The sequence below is a fragment of the Pimephales promelas genome, chromosome 7 (genome assembly GCF_988280905.1).
Source record: "Pimephales promelas chromosome 7, fPimPro1.hap1.1, whole genome shotgun sequence".
Lineage (NCBI taxonomy): Eukaryota > Metazoa > Chordata > Actinopteri > Cypriniformes > Leuciscidae > Pimephales > Pimephales promelas.
This window is the reverse complement of record NC_142775.1, coordinates 41,322,959-41,347,811: the sequence shown is the minus strand read 5'-3', so window position 1 is coordinate 41,347,811 and position 24,853 is coordinate 41,322,959. Positions and strand designations below refer to the sequence as shown.

General features: G+C 35.1%; 2 protein-coding genes across 3 annotated transcripts in view; both read right to left on the bottom strand.

Moving 5' to 3' along the window:
• Window positions 1-7,037, bottom strand: part of mid1 (midline 1) — a 42,875-nt gene extending 35,838 nt beyond the window's left edge. Inside the window, exons 1-2 of the mRNA XM_039671441.2 lie at window positions 6,986-7,037; window positions 5,176-5,364 (exon numbers count right to left, since the gene is read on the bottom strand). The gene's annotated coding sequence lies outside the window, so the exon portion shown is untranslated. The remainder of the gene's footprint in view (window positions 1-5,175; window positions 5,365-6,985) is intronic.
• A 578-nt stretch (window positions 7,038-7,615) lies between these two features.
• Window positions 7,616-24,853, bottom strand: part of arhgap6 (Rho GTPase activating protein 6) — a 38,996-nt gene continuing 21,758 nt past the window's right edge. Inside the window, exons 4-13 of one of the 2 annotated variants that reach the window (XM_039671472.2) lie at window positions 22,751-22,989; window positions 21,229-21,424; window positions 20,898-20,953; window positions 16,432-16,582; window positions 15,832-15,980; window positions 14,387-14,566; window positions 13,108-13,205; window positions 11,716-11,843; window positions 11,023-11,103; window positions 7,616-9,230 (exon numbers count right to left, since the gene is read on the bottom strand). In XM_039671472.2, coding sequence (XP_039527406.2) covers window positions 8,965-9,230; window positions 11,023-11,103; window positions 11,716-11,843; window positions 13,108-13,205; window positions 14,387-14,566; window positions 15,832-15,980; window positions 16,432-16,582; window positions 20,898-20,953; window positions 21,229-21,424; window positions 22,751-22,989 — 1,544 coding nt within the window. In that variant the 3' untranslated portion in view covers window positions 7,616-8,964. Of the gene's footprint in view, window positions 9,231-11,017; window positions 11,104-11,715; window positions 11,844-13,107; window positions 13,206-14,386; window positions 14,567-15,831; window positions 15,981-16,431; window positions 16,583-20,897; window positions 20,954-21,228; window positions 21,425-22,750; window positions 22,990-24,853 lie in introns of those variants that run through there. The other variant, XM_039671473.2, reaches the window with a different exon arrangement.

Here is a 24,853-nt window from a genome sequence, read left to right as displayed (position 1 = left end):
TTACAACAAACCCCGAGGCGAATCCCAGAAAGAAAACAGTTTGATGCTTTAAAGGATTAGTTCACTTTAAAAAAAAAAACTTTTGCTGATAATTTACTCGTCCCCGTGTCATCCAAGATGTCCATGTCTTTCTTTTTTCAGTCGAAAAGAAATGAAGGTTTTTGATGAAAACATTTCAGGATTTTCTCCATATAATGGACTTCAATGGGGACCAAACGGTTCAAGGTCCAAAAGACAGTTTCAGTGCAAACTGTTCAAAGGGCTTTAAACGATTCCAGATGATGAATAAGGGTCTTATCAAGCGAAACGATCGCTCATTTAATAAATAAATAACAAAGTTTAAGTTTTATATAAGCACAAATGCTCGCCTTGCTCTGTTCTGTGATGCGCATCCGTGACTCTCCTGTTCAAACTCGTTCATCAAAATGAACAAATCTTTTTTCGATTCATGACTCAAAGGGTCCTTGATATTCATCGTCTGGTGTCGTTTAAAGCCCTTTGAAGCTGCACTGAAACTCATTTGGACCTTGAACCGTTTGGTCCCCATTGAAGTCCATTATATGGAGAAAATCCTGGAATGTTTTCATCAAAAACCTTCATTTCTTTTCGACTGAAGAAAGAAAGACGTGGATATCTTGGATGACACGGGGGCGAGTAAATTATCAGCTAAAGGTTTTTTAAAAGTGAAAAGAGTGTGTGATGATCATCCGCACTCCTCCTGTCCAGCATCTCCTGAACACCTCCACCGAGAGCAGAAGCTAAACGTGTTCCTCAGCCTCATCAAATCTCCCAGATGCTGGAAAAGCTCTGTGTTTTTGTCTGTTTTTGTGTTTTGTCTCAGAGGTTCAGCGTTTGCGCTCACACACACACACTAGAAGGACAGACAGCGCGAGTCTGTGTCTGGAGACTCTCGTTCCCAGCGCTCATTTGCATTGAACTCATGCCAGACTGCATTCACTTCACGCGATTACAACAGGCCGTGAAAAGGAGACTGAACGGATGAGCCGTCGACTTCAAGCTGAAGTTTAACCGCTTTGTGTCCGGAACGACATTCTGCACTCAAACAAAGCCTCAGTTTCTGAATAGCATACACACTCACCTAAAGGATTATTAGGAACACACACTAATACTGTGTTTGACCCCCTAACTGCCTTAATTCTACGTGGGTTGATTCAACAAGGTGCTGAAAGCATTATTTAGAAATGTCGGCCCATATTGATAGGATAGCATCTTGCAGTTGATGGAGATTTGTGGGATGAAGCTCCCGTTCCACCACATCCCAAAGATGCTCTATTGGGTTGAGATCTGGTGACTGTGGCGGCCATTTTGGTACAGTCAACTCATTGACATGTTCAAGAAACCAATTTGAAACCAATTCAGAGGATGGGGACATGGTGGCCATAAAGGGATGGACATGGTCAGAAACAATGCTCAGGTAGGCTGTGGCATTTAAACGATGCCCGATTGGCACTAAGGGGCCTAAAGTGTGCCCAGAAAACATTCATTACACCACCACCACCAGCCCAACAGTGGGAACAAGGCATGATGGATCCATGTTCTCATTCTGTTTACGCCAAATTCTGACTCTACCATCTGAAATCGAGACTCATCATTTCTCCATCTTCAACTGTCCAGTTTTGGTGAGCTCTTGCAGATTGTCGCCTCTTTCTCCTATTTGTAGTGGAGATGAGTGGTACCCGGTGGGGTCCATCCGCCTCAAGGTTGTGTGTGTTGTGTCTTCTTCACAAATGCTTTGCTGCATACCTCGGTTGTAACGAGTGGTTATTTCAGTCAAAGTTGCTCTTCTATCAGCTTGAATCAGTCGGCCCATTCACCTCTGACCTCTTGCATCAACAAGGCATTTTCAAATGCCTTCATATTTCATATTCAAATGGCTTAGAATCAGCATAAATCTGTTCAATTACATGCATTCATCTGATTAGATCAAATGTGATTGATAATAAATATATAAAACTTGTTGAGTATTTACAACACAACACAGTTTCATTTATGCATGACTGACAAATGCACATGACATGAAGTTTATTCATTTATGTTAAAATGGGTTTCTGCCACTTCACAGATTAAATTCAATTAGATGATGCATTTTACACTATTCCTTTCCTGTCTGTCCCAGTAAAGCTGCTGTGTTCAATTAAATGCTGGAGAAATAAAGCCGGTTACATGCAACTAGTCACCGCTTCAGATGTTACGCCCACTCTCTCTCTCTTTCACACACACACACACACGCACACACACACGTGGGTTTACCAGCGCAGAGTTCCTCAGGTTACTGCTATCAAACGCTTATTTTGAAACATTAGATAAGAACTGAATCTGCTCTGTTCTCTCTCTGTGAAATCATCAGAAATACTACAATATAAAACTAAAACCAGAAAAAGAAACATTTTCGTTACTTTAAATGAAATAATTAACACATTTGCATCTGCTTAGCAACACCTTAGCAACCACTCAGAATACCCTAACAGTAGCCGAGTAGCAGCCATTCAGAACACATTGCATCTGCTTAGCAACACCTTAGCAACCACTCAGAATACCCCAACAGTAGCCGAGTAGCAACCATTCAGAACACATTGCATCTGCTTAGCAACACCTTAGCAACCACTCAGAATACCCCAACAGTAGCCGAGTAGCAACCATTCAGAACACATTGCATCTGCTTAGCAACACCTTAGCAACCACTCAGAATACCCTAACAGTAGCCGAGTAGCAACCATCCAGAACACATTGCATCTGCTAAGCAACACCTTAGCAACCACTCAGAATACCCTAACAGTAGCCGAGTAGCAACCATCCAGAACACATTGCATCTGCTTAGCAGCACCTAAGCAACCACTCAGAATACCCTAACAGTAGCCGAGTAGCAACCATCCAGAACACATTGCATCTGCTTAGCAACACCTTAGCAACCACTCAGAATACCCTAACAGTAGCCGAGTAGCAACCATTCAGAACACATTGCATCTGCTTAGCAACACCTTAGCAACCACTCAGAATACCCTAACAGTAGCCGAGTAGCAACCATTCAGAACACATTGCATCTGCTTAGCAACACCTTAGCAACCACTCAGAATACCCTAACAGTAGCCGAGTAGCAACCATTCAGAACACATTGCATCTGCTTAGCAACACCTTAGCAACCACTCAGAATACCCTAACAGTAGCCGAGTAGCAACCATTCAGAACACATTGCATCTGCTTAGCAACACCTTAGCAACCACTCAGAATACCCTAACAGTAGCCGAGTAGCAACCATTCAGAACACATTGCATCTGCTTAGCAACACCTTAGCAACCACTCAGAATACCCTAACAGTAGCCGAGTAGCAACCATTCAGAACACATTGCATCTGCTTAGCAACACCTTAGCAACCACTCAGAATACCCCAACAGTAGCCGAGTAGCAACCATTCAGAACACATTGCATCTGCTTAGCAACACCTTAGCAACCACTCAGAATACCCCAACAGTAGCCGAGTAGCAACCATTCAGAACACATTGCATCTGCTTAGCAACACCTTAGCAACCACTCAGAATACCCTAACAGTAGCCGAGTAGCAACCATTCAGAACACATTGCATCTGCTTAGCAACACCTTAGCAACCACTCAGAATACCCTAACAGTAGCCGAGTAGCAACCATTCAGAACACATTGCATCTGCTTAGCAACACCTTAGCAACCACTCAGAATACCCTAACAGTAGCCGAGTAGCAACCATTCAGAACACATTGCATCTGCTTAGCAACACCTTAGCAACCACTCAGAATACCCTAACAGTAGCCGAGTAGCAACCATTCAGAACACATTGCATCTGCTTAGCAACACCTTAGCAACCACTCAGAATACCCTAACAGTAGCCGAGTAGCAACCATTCAGAACACATTGCATCTGCTTAGCAACACCTTAGCAACCACTCAGAATACCCTAACAGTAGCCGAGTAGCAACCATTCAGAACACATTGCATCTGCTTAGCAACACCTTAGCAACCACTCAGAATACCCTAACAGTAGCCGAGTAGCAACCATTCAGAACACATTGCATCTGCTTAGCAACACCTTAGCAACCACTCAGAATACCCTAACAGTAGCCGAGTAGCAACCATTCAGAACATATTGCATCTGCTTAGCAACACCTTAGCAACCACTCAGAATACCCTAACAGTAGCCGAGTAGCAGCCATTCAGAACACATTGCATCTGCTTAGCAACACCTTAGCAACCACTCAGAATACCCTAACAGTAGCCGAGTAGCAGCCATTCAGAACACATTGCATCTGCTTAGCAACACCTTAGCAACCACTCAGAATACCCTAACAGTAGCCGAGTAGCAGCCATTCAGAACACATTGCATCTGCTTAGCAACACCTTAGCAACCACTCAGAATACCCTAACAGTAGCCGAGTAGCAACCATTCAGAACACATTGCATCTGCTTAGCAACACCTTAGCAACCACTCAGAATACCCTAACAGTAGCCGAGTAGCAACCATTCAGAACACATTGCATCTGCTTAGCAACACCTTAGCAACCACTCAGAATACCCTAACAGTAGCCGAGTAGCAACCATTCAGAACACATTTACCAAGTTTTGTTCATTCCAATGAAGGAAAAAATCTTTGAAAAAGAAAAGAAATAAAAGTAGAATGTTTCGATCCAAATGTTTTGGTACTAGACATTAAATTAATTTTAAACTTATGTAAATAATTCTATGTAAATATTAATTTATGCATTGATAATTCTATGATATGTTTTAGTCAGCTGTTGAATAGACAGCTGCGCAGAGTTTAATGTCCTCTACAGATTTATAGTTTTGGAGTTGATGTGGTCCAGATTTGCGGCTGTCGGAGACATGCATCTGACTCTGAACATCCGTGTGTTTAACACATATAACAACTGAACATCAAAACTACAGCAAATCAAAGTGCAGAAGCCCAGACCTCAGATGATCATAAATCATCTTCATATTTCTGTTGATTCATTCCAGGAAATAAAACTTTGCCGTAGAGAATCTGAGCAGTAGTTCTGGATAATAATAAGCACTGTCACACACACTTCAGCAGGAATCACTTCTGGGATCAACGGGAAATATTCTCAGCCTGTGTTTACAATTACAGACGTGAATATGAATATGAAAATGAGCCTGATGTCGTTCTTACCGGCTTCCCCATGGTGATGAAGATGAAGGTCAGATCCAGTGTCTCAGAGGAAGGACGTGATGATGATGTTCTTGCAGTGAAACTCCTGCCGTGTGTGTGTGTGTGTGCAGATCAGGGTGTGTTTATGATACACACACCTCACACTGGAGCAGATCTGCAGACAGGTTCACACAGGAGCCGGAGCAGGAGCTTTATATATATAAATATAAATATATGTCAAAAAAATCCAGCTTTGATCACAGGAATAAATTACATTTTACTGTATATTCACACAGAGAACAGATGATTTACAGTATAATAATATTTCACTGTTTTACTGTATTTATGATCAAATAAACACAGCTTTGGTGAACAGAAGAGACTCTCAGAAACATCGACGCCAAACTTTTGAACATTACACACACACACACACACACACACACACACACACGTATATATGTGGATTATAGTTGCAGATCTCGCTGTTTTACACTCGATGTCGAGTTCATGCATGTCTGTGTGCAACTATTAAAACCTCATCTATCAGTGCGGCTCAGACTCAGCGCAGACGTGTGTGTGTGTGTGTGTGTGCGTGCCCTTCCCTCAGGAATCTGCAGTGATTGCTCATACTTTATTTCAAGTAATTCCATTTTCTGAGAGTTTTTAATGAGATTTTTTATAGTTTGTTGATTATTTGAATCCCGATTAATTTAATTTAAATTACACATTAAACAGTGTTTGTGAGATACTAGTTTAGCTTTTTTTTTTAATTCATATTTATCAAATCAATTTTATCCTTTTTAAAGGTTTTATTATTTTATTTTTTTTTTTTGCATAATTGAGATAGGCTACTATTTTAGTTTTAGAGTGAAACTTGGAGCGTGTTGAGACACACAGTCGTTCTGCTCGTAAACTCCACGTGTTTCAGCAGGAAAACAGCACTGGAAGAATGAAGAATGTGTGTGTGTGTGTGTGTGTGAGAGAGAGAGAGAGAGAGAGAGAGAGAGAGAGAGAGAGAGAGAGAGAGAGAGAGAGAGTGTGTGTGTGTGTGTGTGTGTGTGTGTGTCTGTGTGCGTGAGCGAGTGTGTGTGTGTGAGTCGTGAGTGTGTAGCTTATGTGTTTGTAATTCACATCTCAAAAATGTCAGAAAATGGCTAAATATGACACATTTTATAAGAATAATATTACTAAATAATGATATAAATGTTTATCAGCACAACTGTGTTCAACACTGATAATAATCCTAAATGTGTCTTGATCATTAGATCCTCACATTAGAGTGATTTCTGAAGGATCATGTGATGTCGCGTCTGCACTGGCGGCCATCTTGCCACAGTCAGCTCGCTCAGTCATGACATTGTTTTAATGGTGCATGCACTTTTTAAATAACCATAACTTGCTCAATTTTCTACCGAATTTCAAACGGTTTGGTTTGTTATAAACGTCAGAGATGTAGTTATGACACTGCCCAAATGGCGCACACACACGTCTGCAAGATGTGTGTTAAAGATCACTTCATCTGGAAAGCATCTGCTGTTTACTAACATCTTAAATCATGAATTCTAAATCATTACATCTTAAAGACATCTTCTAGACGTCTATTTGACATCTGACAGGAAACGTCCTATAGATGTATTGCAGATGAGCAAACACTGTAAACACACACATCAAATAGACGTGTCTGTCATGTGTGTGTGATATCAGGGTGCAGACTTGTGTATCAATAAATAATCATCCAGAATTATACCCACGTTAATGACGTTTGTAAGAAACCAAACCGTTTGTAAATCCGTCAAGTTTTCAGTGAAATAAGAGTGTGTGTGTATCTTACATCAGGAACACAGAGCCGCCAGAACGCTTGACTGTGACAAGATGGCCGCCGGTGATGACGATAGAAGACCCTAGAAGAAGTGATCTGTGTTCATGTGTGTGAGCTGTGTCTCCCTCTAGTGTTCATCTCGAGTAACGCGGATCAAACACTCACAGCAAACAAGAACAAATCACGTTTTTAATTAAACGTCTCAGTGTTTCTGTCTCGTTTCCAGTCCAAATATCGAACAATTATTTAATCAAGAAGCATTGACTTGAGAAGTAAAACATTTTTAAACAATATATTAAGTGCGTTTTTGCTTAAAACAAGCTAAATGATCTGCCAATGGGGTCAGAAAAATAATCTGGTTTTCCATTTGAATGAACATGACCGTCCTCCTCTAATATATGAACATTCTGAAATATACATTTACAAACATACATAAAAACACATTTACTGGAGAAGCAGAACGACTGAAGATATGAAGTGTTGTTTAATAAAGTGACTTTGTGCTGAAAACCAGAACAAATCAAAAGTCTGAAAAAATGATCTTAATTCAAATATTATTTTTGACTCCATTTGCCGACATTTGTCCATGTTTTACACACAAACTCACGTCATTTAGATGATAAATCCAAATAAGAACAGAAATGCTTTGACAGACATTGCTTTTATTGTTTATAACACATGCTTATGAAGATGATGATGATGATATCAACAATCACAATAATATTCGCTCTAATATTCAGATCAAATAATTGAGCAGCAAAATATATAAATCTGTTTTATAAAAAGTAGCATGATCAACATTACATTGCTCTTGCCTGTACAAATACACAGAGTATAAAATATAACACGGAAAATAATACGTCACTCATTACTATAATGCATAAAGGGTGATGTGATTAAGGCATAATTCGTGCGTCACGTGATCAAACGGGTGAAAGTTGACGATATCCGTCAGAAATGTTTCACTAAATAACTGCGATAAATCCTTACACACACTAGTGGCTAATTCAATAAATAACATTCATAAATAAATACATTTGATATTGTAACTCGTTTCTTGAAATATGTGATATTCTGTATGTTTGATTAACCGCTCGCTATCTCGTGAAGTGATGACGTCATCCGATGATGATGATGATGGAAACGCAGATCCTTCCCATCGAGAACTGAACTGAGAATGCGTTTATATTTCATTTTTTATGTCCTGAATTTAAATTGAGCTTCGAACTGAATGAAATTAAATTCCAAATTGAAATTCAAATCAATTCATGTAAGAGTAGATGTTAATAATACATTTCATTTTCAGTATGAATTACCAATAAACAGGTTCATACACCCAACATAGATATACACTACCATTTAAAAGTTTGGGGTGGATAAGATGTTTTTTCGCCGATTACGCCAAAGATGCGTTTATCTGATCAAAAATACAGTAAAACAGTGAAATATTATTATAATGTAAATCATCTGTTCTCTATGTGAATATACAGTAAAGTGTAATTTATTCCTGAAATTCAGTGTCACATGACCCTTCACAAATCACTCTAATATGAGGATCTGATGATCAACACACAGTTATGATTATTATCAGTGTTGAACACAGTTCATATTTCTGTGGAAATATTTTTCAGGATTCTTTGATGAATAGAAAGTTCAAAAGAACAGCATCTTTTGTAACATTATAAATATCTTTCCTGTCACTTTTGATCAATTTAATGCATCTTTGATGAATAAAAGTATTAATTTAGTAAAAAAAAAAAAACATTAAAACCTTTAAATATGAATCCCCAATTTTAATATCAATACTTATTGTTCTAAAGTTAACTAAACGTGGCGCTTCCAGTCGAACCGGTCCTGAATCTCTGTCGTGGACGAATTAAAATCAAGCTTTTAAATGAAACGCTTCTTAAACCCAACAATCACCGTGTCATTTACTGGACAGTCTCAGTGTTTTATTATTGTCCATCTAGATGTCGTTGTTAAATACTGTTTTACACCATCGTCTCTGGAAGTGTGTCTAAGCTGTCCGACGACAAGAGCTGCCATATCTGCCACTTCTCCATTGGCCAGTCTGGATGCTGAGTGATGCGTGACTCCGCCCCCTGGCCCGCATGACACGCCGTGGCCTCCTCTGATTGGTGGAAGGCAGTCCGACGGCTCGCTGTGATTGGAGGGGACGGTAGCGCAGGTTTGGCGTCGCTGTGGTCGTCGTAGAAGACATCGGAGGACACGCGCTTGTACAGGTGTCCGTCTGAACCTGAGGCACACAAACACACATCCACTGAGACACACGTCTGAATAAAGGCCGAGTTTTCGTTACTTTTGGAGCAAAATGTATTTCCGATGCAACTAACCCACTGAAGTCACATGACTGCTCTGATGATGATCTCCTTTCTGGACGAGGACAGTATACCGTACACACACGTTCAACGGAGGGACAGAAAGCTCTCGGACTAAATCTAAAATATTCGTTCGTTTAACACTCACACTCGGGAACTTCGGATCAAAATTGACCCAAATGGCGGGATTCATATTTAAAAAAGAAAATCATCATTTTTTTTTAATAATATTTTTTCTTTTTTGGTGTTTTGAGAAAATTGCAAAAATACAAAAATGTATAATTAGTATTAATGCAATAATTATGACCAAATTTTCCCCCATTGAATATAATAGAAAAAAATATTATAAAATATATATATTTTTTTTAAGCTGTATTTCATTTTAGAGTCAAGCCTAGGCCTCATAAAAGCCATTTTTGAAATGAGAGGGATGCCATCTGGTGGACAAACTGAGCTTTTTAAAAATGCAAAACACATGTATAATCTGAATTTTTTTGGTGTGTGTGTGTCTGTTTTGCACTCTTGATGTTTTATAGGTTCACCCCTTCACTGGTGTGTGCTTTTTTTCAAGATCGTGGCTGATTTGTAGATTATACGCACAAAAAAACTCACATTTTCACATTTTTGCCAATTTCCCATTCATTTCCTATGCGGGTCATTTTTGACCCGAAGGTCCTGAGTGTGACTATTTTTTTTCCGACCACTTAGACTTTTAAATTTGAGGTGTTCATATTAAACATTCATAAGTACCATTAAAGTCACCAAGTTTTCGATTTTTAACATTTTTTTATTTAAACGCTTCGGCTCATTATCGAGGGTTAAACTGTGTTCCGGAGGTCTGACGGGCTTGGGACGACATTAATGACATCATCTTCATTTTTTAGGGTGAACTAACCCTTTAAAGGTGTCGCATATAATCCCGGAAACGCGGAGTGTTTTGCGACACAGGTTTCGCCGATGTAAACATTACTAGTTAATGCAGAGAGTGGCGCGTTTCACAGAAAACAGCATCACATGGATGAGGAAAACAAAAAATAACCCAAATAAGAAAGAGACGAAACTGATGTCATCATGTTCATCCGTAAGACTTACCTTCAGACACATAAAGAGACTTTTAATATTCACTCATCATTTCTGTCCATTTATTGAAAGACATAAAAGTAATCCGTGTGATCAGGTGATTTCGGAAGCTCAAAGGACCAATGAGGTTTGTTCTGGCGTGTGTTAATCATGTGAAAAACATCACAATTAGCATTTGTGTATCATATAAAGTCTCATTAGAAGGCCTAAACTGAAGCTGCTCGCTTGTGTAACACTTACGGTGAAGTTTACAAAACCTTATGTTATACTTTAGAAAATGACAGTTAAGGGGATTTTATACGTTTTTAAGAGATTCCTTAAATTAAGATTTTATTTTATTATTGAGATTTTTGACAGACATTTTTGTCCACTTTGAACCAATATCCAATCTTGAATCAGAATATCGTCCTCTTGATGTGGGCGGGGCTTTAACCTGTCACTCATATGAGATCAGCCAATCAAATCCTCACAGACACAATCAAGCCCCGCCCACATGTGTTCTAGTTCCTGAAGCGTTTCAGACTTCCCTTTCATGACGACTCTAAAAATGACTATATTATTAAATAAAACAATATCTGTCGAAGCTAAACGCTAATGTTCGATAACTGGCGTGTGTGTGTGTGTGTGTACCTGTGAGGAGTTTGTCATGAAGTCCCGACAGGAGAGTGTGTCTCGTTCGCCAGATACTGGGCTCTTCATGCAGCGTTTCCCCTGAGGACAGGAGTGAAGAAGAAAGAAACATGAAGTGACGTTTGCTATGACTGTGTTTAGATTATGTTTATTATATTATACACTTTAAACAATATCTTTGAAAAATGATTTGATTAAGGTTGGTCCTCTGATTAATAAATGCTCCTGGGATCAGAAATAGCAGGTTTGAGGAAAGGCATCGAAGCATTCGCTCACAATTTCCTGATTTACTTCAGTGGGAAAGAAATGAAGGTTTTTGAGGAACACACTCCAGGGTTTCTCCATATAATGGACTTCAATGGGGTCCAAACGGGTCAAAGGTCAGATGTGAGTTTCAAAGTCTCGACACGATCCAGCCAGGAATAAGAGTCTGATCTTTACAACAAAACACACATTTCTATTCTTTAACCACTAATGCTGGTCTTGCTCTCGCTGTGATGCGACACACATTACGAGTAAGGGTGAAAGGTCAAGTGTGTTCAAAAACCTTCATTTCTTTTCCAATGAAGAAAGAAACACATGAAGATCTCGGAAATTGTGAGCGAATGCTTTGATGCCTTTCCTCAAACCTGCTATTTCTGATCCCAGGAGCATTTAACTATAAAATGGTGCAATATTAGCTGACAGACTCACCGGAGCCGGGCTGTGAGGACGGGATGTTCAGACTGGGATGCGGCGTTCCCGAGGGATGGAGCCACTGGGAGAGCACCGGGGAGTTGTTCTCGTACGGAGAGATGTCGCCGCTGGAGTGCCGGGACTCGCTGCAGGAGTTGGTGGATGAGCGGAGGAAGACAGTATTTGAGCAAACATGAACTAACCACAAGCAATCTACAGGACGCAACATTTGAAGTGGATCAAAAGTTATTAGTAATTAGTGATTTCTGTTTTGTTCATGTCAAACCAATACAATATTTTTTATTTGGAATCATATATAATATATTAATAATTTTTAATAGAATAGGTCCATTTGATTTACATTTAATGCTCTATATAATATAATATAATATAATATAATATAATAGGGCTGTGCAAAAATTAATTGCGATTAATCGCATCCAAAATAAAAGTCTGTGTTTACATAATATATTTGTGTGCGCTGTATATAATTATTTTGTATATATAAATACCTATGCATGCATGTATATATTTAAGAATTATTTGCGCTTAAATTCTGTATATATACAAATACCTAATCTATATTATATAAATATAAATATTTTATATATCAATAACACATTTTCTTAAATATATACATGCATGTGTGTGTATTTATATACACAAAATAATTATATACAGCACACACAAATATATTATGTAAACACAGACTTTTATTTTGGATGCGATTAATCGCAATTAATTTTTGTACAGTCCTAAATATAATATAATATAATATAATATAATATAATATAATATAATATAATATAATATAATACCGATAATTATTTATATTTGAAAGCCGATAACCGATATATCGGCCGATAAATGTAAATCCAAAATGTTATATTATTTTTGAGAGCTTGATTACAAAAATAAAAGTCTCAGCATTAAAAGCCACGTCCCAAACACACAATTATAATGTTCTATTATTATGTTCATTTTATGTAGCCGTTATGACAAACTTGCGCTGCGCTTTACGGTATTTAAATTTTTTTAATTGATTCCAATCATATTTCAAGCAATTCAGAATCATCATGTTGAACGGTGCGCATCTAAAGAGTCTCAGATGAAGGAAATAATAATACATTAATTATCAGCTTTAATGTAATATATTGGCCAAATGTTCTCAGGCCGATAATAATAACATTAAAAATCAGCCGATACAGATTTGGTGGTTGATATATCGTGCATCCCAAGAAATAATATAATATAAAATGTATCTTCCTTATGTGGATGGCAAATTAAATTTAAACTGCACAACTATTGAGGTTCCCTCAAATGACTGCGATTAGACTGAATAAGCACGATCAGATGATTAGTCACTAATGGCAATAGTGTTGATTGAGAGTGAGACCCAAATCCACTTACTCACACTGTGGTGTTTTCCTCCTCATCAGATAATCCACCACATCACTGTCAGTGTCCAACAAACTCACCAGAACCTCGTTCTGCAGCTCCGCCGAGATCTAGAGGAGTCAACACAACATCATCAACCACTGCAAGCATCACTGAGACGCGTTTAGCACGGCCGGCTAGCGAACGCTGAACCACGACTCCGGTTTAACATTCTTCTGCATGTATAACATTAAGAGACACAGTCTGATGCACAGCCAACTAACCATCACAATCATCACGAGGAATCGAAATTTCATTCATCATCGGAGATTAAAGTAACTTTCAGAACTTCAAACTTTTTGCAGAGTGGAAAAAAAGAGCATTTATGAAATCAGTGCTATTGTTAACTTAAAGTAAAAAATGTTTTTTGCTATTTGAAATAAAGCTGAAATAAAATAAATATAAATATTAGATGAACTTAAAAAACTGTTGCATTTAAAATTAAATTAAAATCACATATATTAAAAGCTAAATATATAAATTACTAAAACTTAAAATAAAAAATAAAATAAATTAAGGCTAAATAAAAATAACTAATAAAAGCACATAAAATGACAAAAGCTTAAATAAAAAAAATTAAAATTAAAATGAATTAAAGCTATATTTATATATATATATATAATTAGTACAGAGGCACATAACAATATTACTAAAACAAACTAAAATAAAAACATTTAAATAAAATAAAATTGTATTAAATATAAAAATAAAAAACTAATAAACAAACTAAAATCAAATAATTTAAATAAATTAAACAATTATAGATATTAAAAAAAACAATAAAAATTACAAAAGTACATAGTGAGTAAAACAGTGAGTTTAACATAAAAACAATTATAAGACTATAAAACACTATAAGACTATAAACACTAATATATATATATATATTAAAATAATATATTACATAATATATTATAATATATAACATATATATTAAAATATTTATATAGTAAAATAAAAAATAAAATATATAAAAATAATGTGTAATAAAATACATAATAAAAATTTATTTTTTTAATTAATATGATATACAATATATAATTAAAATGATAAATCTTTGTGAACCCGTGTACGATTCCTTAACTTTTACTCTTCAAAGGCCTTCCCAGGGACTGTGTTGGGAAAACAGAGCGTTTCAGCGGACAAACTACAACTCCAGCACTTTCATAAAACTGCCAAAACCAATAGTGATTTATTTTCACGATTGTATTTTCTTTGGGTGAGTATCATCAGAAGAGATCTGTTCTCCTACCATGAAGAGTGTGTGGTGTGTGTCGATCATGCGCTGCACGACGCTGATGATGGCGGCGCTGTCCTCCACTCGGGCCGAGCTCTGGACGCTGAACTCCTTCTCGGAGATCTTCTGCTGGTGAAGGAGGTTCGGCCCGAAGATCGTGGCCAGATTCAGAGACGTCATCTTGTTCCCAACGACCTGAAGAAGAAGAAACACTGAGCCGAAACACGTCATGCTGGACGGGTGACAACCTGCACTGAGCTCAATGAAAAATTAGGTTTTTCCCATCACTGTTGTCATCTAGCTACTCTGGAGTGCCTCAGGGCTCAGTGCTGGGACCGCTTCTGTTCTCCATCTACATGACATCACTAGCATCTGTCATTCAGAAACATGGCTTATCCCATCACTGCAATCCATTTGCAGATATTTGTTCCTGTTTTAAGTACAAACTCACTGAATTGATTTTTTTTTTAATATCTTCAGTCATTTTGCTGCTTCTCCAATAATTTTATCTTGATTTAACCCTCAGGTGCTCTTTGCTCATTTCTGACCGAAAAATTTTCTGTTTTGAAATTTTAAAAATCACAGCTTCATCGGAATGTTACGAAACTCGGTGACTTTTATGGCATTATGTATGTGAACACACACACAAAAAAAATTGAGGTCATAATCCGAGCATGCTAAGCGGTCTTAAAAAAATAGTCACACTTTTGGTCTTTGGTCAAAAATTACCCCCATAGGAAATGAATGGGAAATTGTAAAAAAAAAAAAAAAAGTGAATTTTTGTCAATTTTTTTTTTTATAAGAAATAGTTTTTGAGATTGTTTCAACTATATATTCAAATCCACCAACAACAACAACAACAAAAATGTGTTCATAAACAGCAGGGGAATTCACATGCCTCTCCATAGACAGCTGTACATGCCACCATGATTCTACGCTTTTTCTCTATACTGGAACCAGATGGTGCTAATTTTCTTCAAAAAAAATTTTTTTTCTGAAGGCCTAGACTCTATATTAAACAAAAATTTTTGGAAAAAAATAATATATATATATATATAGAAAATATATATATTTTTCCATGGCAAAAATAAACCATAAATATTGCATAAATATTAATAAATTCAATTAAATTGTCTCAAAATACTAAATTAAAAAGAATAAATATTATAGAACAAAAATAAACAGCATTGGTTTTACTGGGATGGAGAAAGTTTCATTTTTATGTGTCCGGGAAGATAACAAGTGTGACTCCGAAACGAAGAGCACCTGAGGGTTAAAAACGTTTAGATATTTGTGCTAGAAAACAAGACAAAAACATTGAGGAAGAACATCATTTTGGGGTGTAGATAATATTTTTAAGGAAGTCTTCCCTATCAGTATTAGATAGATTTTGAAGTGCCCACAGAGACAGAAACACTGAGGAAGAAACGTATGTTTTGCAGTGTAGTTATAAGCCCGACCTCTTTCCCGCCAGCGTCCCAGGAATCCTCTGCGTGATTGGCCACGTCAGACAGGAAGTGAAGTAAGCACTGAAGCGTGTCGCTGTTGCAGGCGGGCAGAAGACAGATCAGAAGCTGAATGGCCAAGAGCTGGTCTGGCTTCTCCAGAGCTGTAGAAACACACGGAGCACAGGCGAGAGGAATGTCTGGGATTATCAGTTTCATAATTCCTAGAACTACAGGTGGACGTTCCCGGATTTTGGCGTGTTTGTTCGCACTGCAGGAATTAGGAACTTCAGAGTCGTCTAAACCAGCGCTATAGGAACTACAGCGGCCGAACGCATGCGAAACACCAGCACACGCCATTATTAAAACATTTAAAGATTAAATCCAGAAACTAACTCTACGAATATGGAAAGCAGATCTTAATCTTTATGCTGAGGAGAAACTCAAATGGCATATGCTAATAACTTTATTACTGTCTACGTTCTATGTATAACAGTTTTATTTATTGTAAACTAATGAACACGGAGAATGCGAGCACTGTGCGCTCAGCCGTCAATATAAAAGTCTCAACAACAAGTTCTCGGGACCACCCTGACAGGATGCGGTGCGACTCACATGCGCAGGCGATGAATGCGGAGTACAGCTCTCGGGTCAGCAGAGGGTCAGGCATGTCTCGGAGGAACTCTTTCAGCAGCGCCGCCACATCATGAACACTGTGCCTCTGGTCTAGAGCCACGTCTGTGCCCTGATCGAACGCCTCACGCAGCTGAATCACACACACAACACAACAAAACACACACGTGGTCAACAATGGTACTGGCCTTCATATATCTAAAATTCACTTTCAAGATAAATCTAAGTTATGACATATGCTCTCAATGACCAATGCGGGACAGTTAGTGCATGCGCTCATGACATCAAGGCTAGATTATGTAATGCTCTACTGCAGGGGTTAGTTAATTATTCTGATTATTTTAATTTCTTCCATGTAAAGCACTTTGAATTGCCACTGTGTATGAAATGTGCTTTATAAATAAACTTGGTTGCCCTGCATGCTTAATAAACAAACTACAGCTAGTCCAAAATATATACACACGTCACAAATGACCTTGTAAACGTGTGATCGTCAACGAGTGGATTTCTGAGGTGAGTGAGTGAGTGGAGGCGGGGCTCATTTGCATATTCATAGAACTGCGTGTACTAAATGAGGAAAGGGTGTCGAGTTACATTCAAGATATTTTGAGGTATTCCCAGGAAAAAAAAACATTTAAATGTCTTTTTTTTTTGTTCTATTACCTGCCCCAGATAATGTATTGTCGTTATGTTTTGTAAAAAAAAAAATCAAATAAACAAAAAGTAAAAAAAAAATATATATATATATGTCATTTTGGTAATCAAAGAGAGTTTTAAGGGATAGAATTATTGACTACAGGGGGACTTTAAAATAAATAAATACATTAAATATACATTAATTTATACATTAATATTTTGAGGTATTCCCAGGAAAAAAAATAAAACATTTAAATGTCTTTTTTTTTTGTTCTATTACCTGCCCCAGATAATGTATTGTCGTTATGTTTTGTGAAAAAAATAAAATAAACAAAAAGTAAAAAAAAAATTAAAAAAAAATGTCATTTTGGTAATCAAAGAGAGTTTTAAAGGTGCCATCTGTAAAAATTGAGGTTAAAATATCCCAAAAATGAGCTACACGCATCAAAAGATTGAGAAGAAATAAGGTTGATGATGTCATTAAAAAACTGACAAGTAATAGTGCTGCCGAGATATTAACCTGAATTAGCATGCTAAATTACTAGCCCCGGCCCGGCAGGTGTCGTAATACCAGTTTCGACCATGGGAGGCGGTATGCGGGCGGGCAACGTTACCACCAGCCAAACTACAGTACACGAGTGAGTCGCGCTCGCGCCAGCTTGTGTTTACTTGAACCTGACGTCAGTCGTGTGGAAAATACAGCCCACTACTACATTTCAGTTCAGGGAAGAGTTAAAAAACAATAATTGGTCGATATTATGCATGAGGAATACATTTTGGTAAGTTGTAGCATACTGTATCTTTCAACAGTGTTCGTGTTCTTTTACCATTAGCTAGTAGAGATGATCGGTTCACGTGTGCTAGGGATCTGTCGTGTAAAGCGCCAATACTGTATTTATTGTTTGAATTGCATAATAAAATGAACAGAATCTGAGAGCTGAGATCGGTCTCCGTGTCCTTTTCTGTGCATGACAAAATTGATGTGTGGCGTGAGAGTGTGTGAAAAGTGTTGTGAGAGTTGGCAGCTCTGACGCTAGCTTGGTCCACATCAGGGAATGCTGTCTGTCAAATTAATTCAAACTAATGATAAAAATGTAATATGAACAAATCGAATATCATAAAACTAGAAATAATAGCCTGGGCTTTAATTTTCCCATATCGTCGAAATGCACCGACTTGTCTATGAGACGGCCCTTATAATTTAGTATTGAGATGTTGTTCATTAAGTCTCTAATCTCTGAAAATCTCCAAATGCTGCACGTGAAACTGCGGTCTTCCAAACTTTTACTATCGTGTCAATTGATTTGATTAATATGCACGAGGGAGACAGAGCAACACAGCACTCGCCCATATTGTTTGAAGACATGAGAGAGCGCGTGGCCGTGGAGGTATTTCTGGAGGTATACTGCCCCCATCTGGTATGGAACATGTTGTATGATTTGATTTTAAATCCCAGAGGGCACCTTTAAGGGATAGAACTATTGACTACAGGGGGACTTTAAAATAAATAAATACATTAAATATACATTAATATTTTGAGGTATTCCTAGGAAAAAAAATAAAACATTTAAATATATATATTTTTTTGTTCTATTACCTGCCCCAGATAATGTATTGTCGTTATGTTTTGTAAAAAAATTCAAATAAACAAAAAGTAAAAAAAAAAATATATATATATGTCATTTTGGTAATCAAAGAGAGTTTTAAGGGATACAATTATTGACTACAGGGTGACGTTAAAATAAATAAATACATTAAATATACATTAATTTATACATTAATATTTTGAGGTATTCCAAGGAAAAAAACATAAAACATTTAAATATATATATTTTTTTGTTCTATTACCTGCCCCAGATAATGTATTGTCGTTATGTTTTGTGAAAAAATTCAAATAAACAAAAAGTTCAAAAATAATAATAAATATGTCATTTTGGTAATCAAAGAGAGTTTTAAGGGATACAATTACTGACTACAGGGGGACTTTAAAATAAATAAATACATTAAATATACATTAATTTATACATTTAAAATAATATTTTGAGGCATTCCCAGGAAAAAAAAAAACATTTAAATATATATATTTTTTTGTTCTATTACCTGCCCCAGATAATGTATTGTCGTTATGTTTTGTAAAAAAAAAATCAAATAAACAAAAAGTTCAAAATAAAAAAAAAAATGTCATTTTGGTAATTAAAGATAGTTTTAAGGGATAGAACTATTGACTACAGGGGGACTTTAAAATAAATAAATACATTAAATATACATTAATATTTTGAGGTATTCCTAGGAAAAAAAATAAAACATTTAAATATATATATTTTTTTGTTCTATTACCTGCCCCAGATAATGTATTGTCGTTATGTTTTGTAAAAAAATTCAAATAAACAAAAAGTAAAAAAATATATATATATATATGTCATTTTGGTAATCAAAGAGAGTTTTAAGGGATTGAATTATTGACTACAGGGGGACTTTAAAATAAATAAATACATTAAATATACATTAATTTATACATTAATATTTTGAGGTATTCCCAGGAAAAAAAATAAAACATTTAAATATATATTTTTTTTTGTTCTATTACCTGCCCCAGATAATGTATTGTCGTTATGTTTTGTAAAAAAAAATCAAATAAACAAAAAGTAAAAAAAAAAAAAAAAAAAAATGTCATTTTGGTAATCAAAGAGAGTTTTAAGGGATACAATTATTGACTACAGGGTGACGTTAAAATAAATAAATACATTAAATATACATTAATATTTTGAGGTATTCCTAGGAAAAAAAATAAAACATTTAAATATATATATTTTTTTGTTCTATTACCTGCCCCAGATAATGTATTGTCGTTATGTTTTGTAAAAAAATTCAAATAAACAAAAAGTAAAAAAAAATATATATATATATGTCATTTTGGTAATCAAAGAGAGTTTTAAGGGATTGAATTATTGACTACAGGGGGACTTTAAAATAAATAAATACATTAAATATACATTAATTTATACATTAATATTTTGAGGTATTCCCAGGAAAAAAAATAAAACATTTAAATATATATTTTTTTTTGTTCTATTACCTGCCCCAGATAATGTATTGTCGTTATGTTTTGTAAAAAAAAATCAAATAAACAAAAAGTAAAAAAAAAAAAAAAAAAAAAAAAAAAATGTCATTTTGGTAATCAAAGAGAGTTTTAAGGGATACAATTATTGACTACAGGGGGACTTTAAAATAAATAAATACATTTAATATACATTAATTTATACATTTAAAATATATTCACAATTTTAAATTAAGCGATATCCAACAAGCAAGACTGTCAATGTAATACTGCTTAATACATTTGTATTTTTCGTTTGTTTGTAAGTTCGAGCATTAGAAAAAAAAACACATTAGAGTTTGCATACCTACTACCTATGTTTGCATGTCATGTGAATATGCAAATGTATGGTTTAACTATTAAAATATTCACTTAAAATCTTTAGGTTGAAAGTGTTAAAACAAGTATGGGAATCGCAGGACTAAATGATGAAACACTTTGTACAACAATTTCTCTTTACAATTTCTATGCCATAAATATATATTTTTTAAATGAAATAATTTTCTTCTATTATGTTTTAATTATTCTGATTTCTTTTGATTATTTTAGTTTCTTCTATGTAAAGCACATTGAATTGCCATTGTGTATGAAATGTGCTATATAAATAAACTTGCCTTGCCTTGCCTATTATTTCCATTATATTAATTTATTTTTGTTATATTTACTGTGATTTGATTAAATACAGTCTCTAAAACATAAAACATCAGCTTCTCACCTGTCGAACTCTTTTCTTGGAGCTTCCGACCCGGAAGATCCCGACTGTCTGCAGACCTGGACAGCGGATAACAGCAGCGTTACTCATCGCGCACACTAAACTCTGAAGACCCCATGAAACGCAAACGAAACGTTATCGTCACGATTCCTGTCTTATGTTTTCCTAGTCTTGCGTGGACTTTTATTTCCTGTTTTGTAGTCCTTTGTAGTTTTTCTTGTGTATTAGACACCAGCGCTACATACATCAGCGCTACACACTCGCTAGGAAAGGGGTTTATTATGAGATAACAACCAGCCGGATGTACATAATCCCAACTAAGAGGCTCACTGACCGTATCTCTGCAGATGTTGGCAGCAGCTGTCCAGCACGCGCGGCACCTGCCTGTAAATGGGGTTCAGGCTTAGCTTAGCGTCGCTCATCTTCTTCTTCTCGCTGGGCGACTCCAGCGGCATCGACAGCTGTAGCGCCTCCAGGAGACGCGAGTGACTGTCGTCCAGGTCAGTGATGCAGTCCACAGACATGCCGCCCTACAGGGGAAAACAGTCCTTTCAGCCAACGCCGTCCCGGTCTTGCTAACAACGTGTTAAATCACGCTAACAACGTATTAAATCATGCAATCAACATGCTAAATTAGGCTAACAATGTGTTAAATTGTGCTATCAACATGCTAAATCATGCTAGAAAAATGCTACTCATGCTAAACAACATGCTAAATAATGTTAACATGTTAAATAATGATAACAACATGCTAGCAAAATGCTAACAACACACTAACAAGATGTTAAATCATGTGAACAATGTTGAATCGTGCCAACAACATGTTAATAAATGCGTTAAATCATGTTAACAATATGCTAAATAATACTAGCAACATGCTAAATAATGATAACAATATGATATGCTTTCAGCCAACGCCGTCCCGGTCTTGCTAACAACGTATTAAATCATGCAATCAACATGCTAAATTAGGCTAACAATGTGTTAAATTGTGCTATCAACATGCCAGAAAAATGCTACTCATGCTAAACAACATGCTAGAAACGTGTTAAATAATGTTAACAATGTGTTAAATCATTTTAACAACATGCTAGCAAAATGCTAACAACACACCAACAAGATGTTAAGTCATGTGAACAATGTTGAATCGTGCCAACAACATGTTAATAAATGTGTTAAATCATGTTAACATTACGCTAAATAATGCTAGCAACATGCTAAATAATGATAACAATATGATATGCTTTCAGCCAACGCCGTCCCGGTCTTGCTAACGTGTTAAATCACGCTAACAACGTATTAAATCATGCAATCAACATGCTAAATTAGGCTAACAATGTGTTAAATGGTGCTATCAACATGCTAGAAAAATGCTACTCATGCTAAACAACATGCTAAATAATGTTAACATGTTAAATAATGCTATCAACATGCTAGAAACGTGTTAAATCACGCTAACAAGATGTTAAATCATGTGAACAATATTGAATCGTGCCAAAAACATGCTAACCATGATAATAAATGTGTTAAATCATGGTAACAATATGATAATAATGCTAGGAAAATGCAAACAACGTGTCAAATCATGCTAGCAATATGGTAATTCATGTTAACAATATGCTAAATAATGCTAGCAACATGCTAAATAATGATAACAATATGTTGGCACATGTTAGAAATGTGCTAAATCATGTAAACAACATGTTCGTGTTAGCAATGTTTAATAATGCTAGCAACATAATAATGCTAGCAATGTGCTAAACAATGCAAATATATGTTAAATAATGCTGACAACATGCTAAATCATGTTAACAACATGTTAAATCATGCTAGTAACTGTTATTTTACACACGTACGCGTCGGCGTGTGCGCAGGGCCGTCTCCGGGGTGCCGGGGGTCGCGGGGTCGGTGGGCGTCTCCGAGGAGGAGCTGAGCGAGGAGTTGCTGCTGGAAAGCTCGTGTTTGGTGGATCTGCGGGAACACACTCGATCCGCCGGGAGCCGAAGCTCGTCCTGCTCGTCCTGAAGCTGCTTCTGACGCCGGTCGTTACAGATCACCTGAGACAGCGGCACGCCGAACGCCTGCGCCTCCGACTCTGAGGAACACACACACACTAGCAATTAAATGAAAATAAAATATTTTAAAAATCAAAACAATCTAAAGAAAACCCAAGTGTTCATGAGTGATGACTAGCTAATAATTAAAGAAATCATAAAAATGTCAAATGAAAATAAATAAATTACTTAAAAATTAGGGCTGTGCAAAAGTTTATTGCGATTAATCGCATCCAAAATAAAAGTCTGTGTTTACATAGTATATTTGTGTGTGCTGTATATAATTATTTCGTATATATAAATACACACACATGTATGTATATGTTTAAGAAAATGTGTTATTCCTATATAAAATATTTATATTTATAGAATATAGATTATTTATTTATATATATATACAGAATTTAAGCGCAAATAATTCTTAAATATATACATGCATGCATAGATATTTATACAAAATAATTATATACAGCACACTCAAATATATTATGTAAAACAGACTTTTATTTTGGATGCGATTAATCGCAATTAACTTTTGCACAGCCCTATTAAAAATATAAACAATAAAAAATAACTTAGTGTTATGATGGATGAAAATATAAAATATGTTAAAAACAAAACAAAACACTTTTGTGTTGTATTTTTTTGTTTTTATTTTTTCATTATTTATTTCATTTTTATATATTTTATTTTTAATCATTTTATGATAATAATTACCTTCTAATCCGCTCACAAACATTTTGGTAAACATTTTATTTTTAAATCACTTTTAATTTTTTTTTTCATTTTCGTGATTTAACTAAATACTAGCAAATAATTAAAGAAATCATAAAAATGTCAAATGAAAATAAGTAAATTACTTAAAAATATAAACAATAAAAAATAACTTAGTGTTATGATGGATGAAAATACAAAATATGTAAAAAACAAAACAAAACACTTTTGTGTTGCATTTTTTTGTTTTTATTTTTTCATTATTTATTTCATTTTTATATATTTTATTTTTAATCATTTTATGATAATACTTACCTTCTAATCCGCTCACAAACATTTTGGTAAACATTTTATTTTTAAATCACTTTTAATTTTTTTTTTTTCATTTTCGTGATTTAACTAAATACTAGCAAATAATTAAAGAAATCATAAAAATGTCAAATGAAAATAAGTAAATTACTTAAAAATATAAACAATAAAAAATAACTTAGTGTTATGATGGATGAAAATACAAAATATGTAAAAAACAAAACAAAACACTTTTGTGTTGCATTTTTTTGTTTTTATTTTTTCATTATTTATTTCATTTTTATATATTTTATTTTTAATCATTTTATGATAATAATTACCTTCTAATCCGCTCACAAACATTTTGGTAAACATTTTATTTTTAAATCACTTTTAATTTTTTTTTTTTTCATTTTCGTGATTTAACTAAATACTAGCAAATAATTAAAGAAATCATAAAAATGTCAAATGAAAATAAGTAAATTACTTAAAAATATAAACAATAAAAAATAACTTAGTGTTATGATGGATGAAAATACAAAATATGTAAAAAACAAAACAAAACACTTTTGTGTTGCATTTTTTTGTTTTTATTTTTTCATTATTTATTTCATTTTTATATATTTTATTTTTAATCATTTTATGATAATAATTACCTTCTAATCCGCTCACAAACATTTTGGTAAACATTTTATTTTTAAATCACTTTTAATTTTTTTTTTTTCATTTTCGTGATTTAACTAAATACTAGCAAATAATTAAAGAAATCATAAAAATGTCAAATGAAAATAAGTAAATTACTTAAAAATATAAACAATAAAAAATAACTTAGTGTTATGATGGATGAAAATACAAAATATGTAAAAAACAAAACAAAACACTTTTGTGTTGCATTTTTTTGTT